Raw genomic sequence first — 6,770 nt, 5'->3', positions numbered from 1 at the left:
TTATAATTATATCCGTAGTGCTGCAGTTTGAGCAGCCTACATCCCTGCCGTGAAGGCGACATTAAATTAAATACTATTTAATCGCCCATCGCGGCAACAGGTATATTATGGAAATTACAGTTTTTCTAATATATTATTCATATAGTTCGATTTGACACTTAATTTTTAATATCGATCATAATATAATATTAATCTCGTATTTTTCCATAAAACTTACTATTTTTTATGGAATATGCTCCCTGGTCGTCATACCTATTGATATATCCATGGGTCACGACTATTAATGGTTTATCAGTTTTCCATATAATGCTTATTAAATTTAAATTATCATAATCAATCGTATAACCTAATGGTTGTTTCGGGTCATTTTTTTCAAGCCTGGAACGAATTAATAAGTTAAATGTTAAGTCAAATTAAAAAATTAACTTAATTTATTTCATTACCGATAAATTAATTTAACTTATTAACTTAACTAATTTCCTTACAAATTAACTTGAAATTAACGTATTATTTTTTCATTTATCCCAATCAAGTTAATTTTGATTTTCAAAACCAGAAAAAGATTTTTGTAAAATATCGCATTCGATAAAAGTTCATGGAATTTAAAAAAATATAAAAATAAAAATTTTGAAGAATTTTTAGTTTACACCATAATATTTATCTCGGAATTAACTATTGATAGGGGTCCCAACGTTCTCGTGAAAAGTATTCAACCGTCTTCAGACTTTTTCAGACTGGGTGAACAGCTCTAATAAGTGAGTAACCATCGAAGCTAATATTGAAAGTAGTGGATAGGTGATTCTCAGTTATAAGGGAAATATCAATATTTTTATGATAAAGAAGGTAAAAAAGTTCAATGGAATGTTGTTTTAATCCAATAGCGTTCCAGAGGAAAATTGATAAGGAAGAGGCATGATTTATTGAGTTTGAAGTCATTTTTTGTCTAGGACTTTGTCAATTACTTTTGTAAGAAGTGTTATGAGAGGGGTGATTAATGTTTTTAGGACATTTATAATTGATGTATGTTGGGCAGTTAGTGGGGAAGTAGAATCTAATTGCGGTTGATTATTATTTGCAGTATGGTTTTTATTTTGAGTTGCCTGAGCTTAGGATAAATTAGTAGTTATAGGGAAGCTTTGACTTTCTGAGGCACTGATTGGACTGGGGTGGGTAGTTACATTAGTATTATTTTCGTAGAATTTGTTGTTGTTTACTTTGGAATGACGGTTGCGATAAGTTTGGAGATTTTTAAGAGCTGGACATTCCCGATAATTTGCTGAATGATCGCCAAAACAAAGGGCGCATTTAGCTGGAAGGTCCTTGCTTTTCGTACAAGTGGTTGATCACCACAACGAACGCATCTAGGTGTACTGTGACAGTAAGAACGCGTATGGCCATAATCTTGGCAGTTCATACATTGTGAGGTATTTGCTTTTAAAATACGAAATATAAACTATTTTTAATTTCTAAATTACACAAAGGTTCACGTACAACTTTCATGTAATTAGTAGAATTTAATTTTGCATAATAACATGTTAAAACAGATTTCAGTCAATTCGTGATAATATATTCGCAGGTATAATTAATTGGATTTGCATTACATTACCTCTGATGTACAGAAATAAAGAAATGTATTATTTATATAATTTTTTTTTTTTTATTCTTAATATTTTAATCAAAAATATACCTACGAGTTTACGATAATTGATGAATTACAATAATAACGTAAGAATTATAGACAATTGTTATTTGTCAATTGTCTATAATTCTACCGTAAAATAACACTACCGTAAAACAAATGATAAAAAATAAGTAAATTAGTCAATAAATTTGATTTAATACAGCTCAAAAAGTAAAATCCATAAACATAAACCAACAAAAATAACCTATAACTAGACTATTTTTCTTTCTACGTGAAAATAACAATATTCAAATAATATCTTTTTATCTATGTCTTATGAATGTTCGGCTGTAAATAATTCAACAGCATTTATTTTTAGCTATTCTTATATACACACACAACAACAACCGACTCCCTTCTTTTACATTAAATAATACACATACATTTTAAAATTAAATACACTGAAATTAGTATTAATAATTATTAATAAAAGTAAAATTATTTATATGAATCGAACATACCTACATAATATGTTTATAGTACATAATATAATGTATATTTAAGCAATGATCTGAAGACAAAATGATTGTAAAATAGGAACATTAGGTTATAAATAAGTTGCTATTGGATATATTAAGTATATTCACTATACCGATATTAATATAGTAATATATTATACTAACCGACTTCTAACTAAAAGTGCCAAGTGTTGATTAACATTTTATTTTTGATTTATGACTATAAAAATACCAAGTTCTATTTATTTTTTCATGAATTTTTAAATTTTTATCATAAAATTAAATTATTGAGCGAAACACGAAATGCACAATAGTGTTTATTAAATTTACAATTTTTTTCCGGTTTTTCTGATTTAGTTATAAATTCCCTGACTTTTCCCGGTTTTCCAGGTCTGTAGCAACAATGTCGAAGCATGAAAACGTAATAGAAATATTTAAAGGATCTTCAACTGTAAATAAAATTAATAGAAACGTTTTTTAGTTTGCAGTGTTTTGCTAAGCACTCTTCTACTTTGTACAGAAAGTGAAATAAATGTAAATTTGGATGGGTTAATCCTCCTTTTGATTTTAAATTAGTAAGCTCAACTTCTCGCAAATCATTTGAATTTTTCATATAACTACTGCAATAATATAATCCTACATACTACTAACGCTTTACAAATGTGGCGAAAATGTGTACTTAACCCGTAACGCATTCAAACCGTCAGCTATCAATGTAATTTAGATATACGATAGACTTGAGCAATCAAACGTGTCTGAGTAGGTTCACGTTACTCGTACTGACATGGAGAGTTTGGCTTCCTACCGCTTAGCGTGGGCTTCCTTCTCTTTTATTATTTCATTCATTCTCTCTCAATCGCCGACTTCCCTTACGTCCGCGCTACAACTAGATCTCTTTTTGTTTTTCCTTAATTAACATTATATTCTAATTAAGTGTATTAATTCATATCTTGACACTCGTTAGGTTGCCTCGGTCTGCACATAAATAGAAACTTATACAGATGTTATGATAGTTATTGAATAGCATTTTACCAAATTACTATATGATAAAATTAGCTAAATATTTATTTTGATTTTGAGTGAAATAGATGCATCTAGGGTTGGTATATGTCCCAATTTATCGGAAATTCAGGGTTTTCAAAAAAATTGACCCGTGCCCCCCTTCAATTCTTAGCGCAGAGCGTATTTCATATTTCTCAAATCCCACTTTACAATGAAGCGGCACGTTAATATCCCTATTTATTTTATAATATTACATTACAAAAAGTGGTGTTTGGCGAGTTAAAAAAAAATATTTATTTAACTATCACTAATTGTAAATCGGCGATAGCACGAATTAGGCAATAAATGAGTAAAATCGTAAAAAAATATATATATATATAACCTAGGTATCTAATTCAAATTGCAGAGAGTAATAATTTCTTGATTACCCATTTTAATATTCATTCACAAAATATTTAAAATAGCATAAAGTATACAAACTCCAACGTCCAATAATGAAACTTCATTTCTATGTATGTTTCATGAATTTCTTGGGGGATCTGAATTATGGATAGTCGTTTAATAAATTCTTCGTATTCTGTAAATTCAAAAGTACAAAAATTTATACTAAATAATATAACGTGTAGAATTTATTTTTAGATAATTGTTGATTATCGCTTTTATTCCAATACAAATGGATTGCAGCCCGGTTTATTTATGCAGGGTATTTCTGATATGGTTGAGGAAAATAATAAACGCGTACTCTCGAGAGTGGTCAAATGAAGAATCTTTTAAAATATTTTTTCTATCTTTAAAACCTTGATTTTATCTAATTATATTCAGAGTATTATTTCGAATCTAAAAATAAATAAATACTTGTAAAAAAATGTTTGAAAATATTTCTCGTGAATCGATATAAGACACAAATTTTGGGCTTCTCACGTCCCAGTCACCAGAATCAGAAAATGTGGTGACATATCGATTTGTATGAGAATTGTGTAAGATAAATTAAGATGAAAATTATTTGTTGTTATTTGACAAATCTGATTAATTAACACGGTTTCCATTGGATTTCAAATAAATTTTTTTTTATTATGATTATTTTATAATAAACACCGTGTTAATTAATCAAATATGTGAAATAACAACAAATCAATTTCACTTTAGTTTATTTCACAAAGTTCCCATAAAAATTATAACCGCAAGTGGGGTGCTATTACAAAGACGTGGCTGGTTTATATTCCTCAACATAATATACAGTATCCAGACGATGAGTCAACAAGTATTTTGCCATTACCGATATCGAGAATTTTTTTGGAAAAAAATTCTCCAGAATGGTCGTTCTGCAATTCGACTAGCATGATTATATTTAATTTTAGCATTTTAATGTCTTTCTATAAAATGTATGACTGTAACCATGCAGGTGGCTGGCGTTGATCGTGGTATTACTGGTAGTGTTTTGCAAAAATTACATGCCAATAAAATCATTGCACCACCAACGATTTCGGTTCTTTCGTAAATCTTGCAACGTTCAATCTAATGCTTCCAAAAATATTTTATGTGCCATTGAGTACTTATACCAAAATATTAATTTACTCTGCTGCAGTACTTTGGCCATCGCAGAATTTCTTGAAAGGTTGCAAGTTGGAGAGTTAAAGCGAATTTCTAGAAATAGCTTTAAGTCATCTGCAAATAGTAAGAATTTACTGCGGTGTATAACTTTTTTTATATCATTAATAAACAATGTAAAGAGCAATGGGGAAAGATAGCCACCTTGAGGTACTTCAGACGGCGTGTTTAATACCTGTGATTTAATACCAAATATTTTCACGAATTGTTTACGATCGGATAGATGAGAGCTAAACCATGATAACAAAGGCTCCCCAAAAACACTACTGGCAAGGATTTTTATAAGAACAGAAGGTTTACTGAAGTCAGTGTAAATGACATCAACTTCATTCTTATTTGCAAAAGCGTCAAACGCATAATCAGTGAATACAAGATTACATGTGTTAACTGACCGTTTAAGGCGAAATCCATGTTGCTCACTCACTATGATTTGATTTACTGCAGGTCGGATACAGCTTAAGACTAAAGATTCAAACAGTTTACCTATGTGACTGATGATAATTATTGGTTTATAGTTAGCTACATTAGAAATATCACCAGATTTAAATATCAGCGTTATGGAACTAAATTTGAGTATTTCAGGATAGGATCCGGAATCAAGTGATTTTCGAAATAAAAGCTATAAAGGGAAACATATAGACAATCTAATCGTGAATACGAAATCACCTGAAATACGATCTTGACCAATAGAATTATTTCTTTTCAGGCGTGATAAATTGCTTTCAATATCTGATATGTCAAAGAAACAGTTGCTCGGAAGATCATGAATTAGAGATCGAGTTAATTTAGGTATATAGTTGACAAATGACATAGAATATACAGCATTAAAATGTTTAGAGATAAAGTCCACTACTTCATTATTATTTTTACTAGTTAGACCATTGAAAAAGACTGTCATTGGAATAGACTGACCTAAATTATTCTTTTTAACAAAATTCTAAATTTTAGGTGGATTTGCATAAAAAAATTCTTTAGTAGAGTTGATAATTATGATAAGTTTGTAACGTTGCTTAGTCAAATATTTATCTTTAGCACGAAGAAAACTGAAGTTTTGATAATCGTTTGGGTTGTTTGTGAATTCAAAGATTGCGTGAGCTTTTCTTTTTTGGAATACTAGATCAATTAGTTCTTTATAAAACCAATAAAGAAAATTAGACCTGGAATATTTAACGTTAGGATCATGTTGCAGAATGGATAAATGCAGCGCATTAAAAAGTGTATATGAAGCAGAAGTAGCATCTAAATTAGAAAATGTTACTAACCAATTGAAAAACAGCAAAAATGTATTTATAAGAGAATAATTGACCTTACGGAAGTTGAAGTAGCAATGAGGAGAGTCAATTTGTGGTATATTGGTGACTAGAATAAAGTCTATAGATAACGCAGGGTGATAGCTGTCTTCTGGTACCGCTGAAATAAATGCAGATTTTACCATATATTGATTAAGATTTACGATGATAAGATCTAATAATGGCCCAGATTTATTAAAAATATAATTGATCTGAAAGAAGTTATCAGCTGCAAAAGTTTCCGGAAGACAATTGATATGAGAGTCAGAGGTAGAAGAATAAATCAGATCATGGTTGTCATAGGACCAAGAAACATTTGGAAGATTGAAATCACCACAGAAAATAAACAAATGGTCAAAATAAATGGAAAGAAGATTCTCAACAGTAGACATAAAGGTTCGTAAGATTTAGGAGGAGCGTTTGGAGGTAGGTAAGCACTGCTAATTATATACTCTTTTCTTGTTGAGAGAGAAGCTCACAAACAAAATCTCAACATCCAAACAAGTTACAGGTATTAGATGTGATAGGGGGTCAACACGTATATCAACAAGGACCCTTCCTCCTCTAGAACAGCCACTAGTGGTGTTATTTCGGTCTCATCTAAAAATATTATAATTAAATAAATTTAGTTCACAATCAACTATATCATTATTCAGCTACGTTAAAGAAAGCTAAAGAAGATTTTTCCTCTTTAACAAGGTTTAATTCAATGGTGAGACTATCAATAGCAGT

General features: G+C 29.9%; 2 protein-coding genes across 2 annotated transcripts; both read right to left on the bottom strand.

Moving 5' to 3' along the window:
- Nucleotides 1-217: 217 nt before the first annotated feature.
- Nucleotides 218-4,481, bottom strand: LOC112686597 (the record flags this gene model as incomplete). The annotated part of the gene is made up of 3 exons (XM_025558963.1): nt 4,418-4,481; nt 3,622-3,718; nt 218-378 (listed from the first exon to the last, which is right to left on the bottom strand). Coding segments are annotated over exons 1-3 (322 nt in total), but the record flags the coding sequence as incomplete, so codon positions are not given.
- A 170-nt stretch (nt 4,482-4,651) lies between these two features.
- Nucleotides 4,652-6,430, bottom strand: LOC112686596. The gene is made up of 3 exons (XM_025558962.1): nt 5,755-6,430; nt 5,416-5,661; nt 4,652-5,268 (listed from the first exon to the last, which is right to left on the bottom strand). The coding sequence occupies exons 1-3, from the start codon at nt 6,428-6,430 to the stop codon at nt 4,652-4,654; spliced, it is 1,539 nt and encodes a 512-aa protein (XP_025414747.1).
- Between the last annotated feature and the right edge of the window lie 340 nt (nt 6,431-6,770).

The sequence above is a fragment of the Sipha flava genome, unplaced genomic scaffold, assembly GCF_003268045.1.
Source record: "Sipha flava isolate LNK unplaced genomic scaffold, YSA_version1 316_pilon_pilon, whole genome shotgun sequence".
Classification (NCBI taxonomy): Eukaryota; Metazoa; Arthropoda; class Insecta; order Hemiptera; family Aphididae; genus Sipha; species Sipha flava.
The sequence above is the reverse complement of the archived record's forward strand: the minus strand, read 5'-3'. Positions and strand labels throughout refer to the sequence as shown.

What these genes read in the sequence shown, in the direction of transcription:
- LOC112686596 (XM_025558962.1), bottom strand. Translation starts at nt 6,430, where the DNA reads ATGTCTACTGTTGAGAATCTTCTTTCCATTTATTTTGACCATTTGTTT. An exon ending in TAAATATTTGACTAAGCAAC is followed by an intron (nt 5,662 to 5,754) that starts GTTACAAACTTA and finishes AGAATAATTTAG; the next exon opens with GTCAGTCTATTCCAATGACA. An exon ending in TGGTCAAGATCGTATTTCAG is followed by an intron (nt 5,269 to 5,415) that starts GTGATTTCGTAT and finishes TTTCTAATGTAG; the next exon opens with CTAACTATAAACCAATAATT.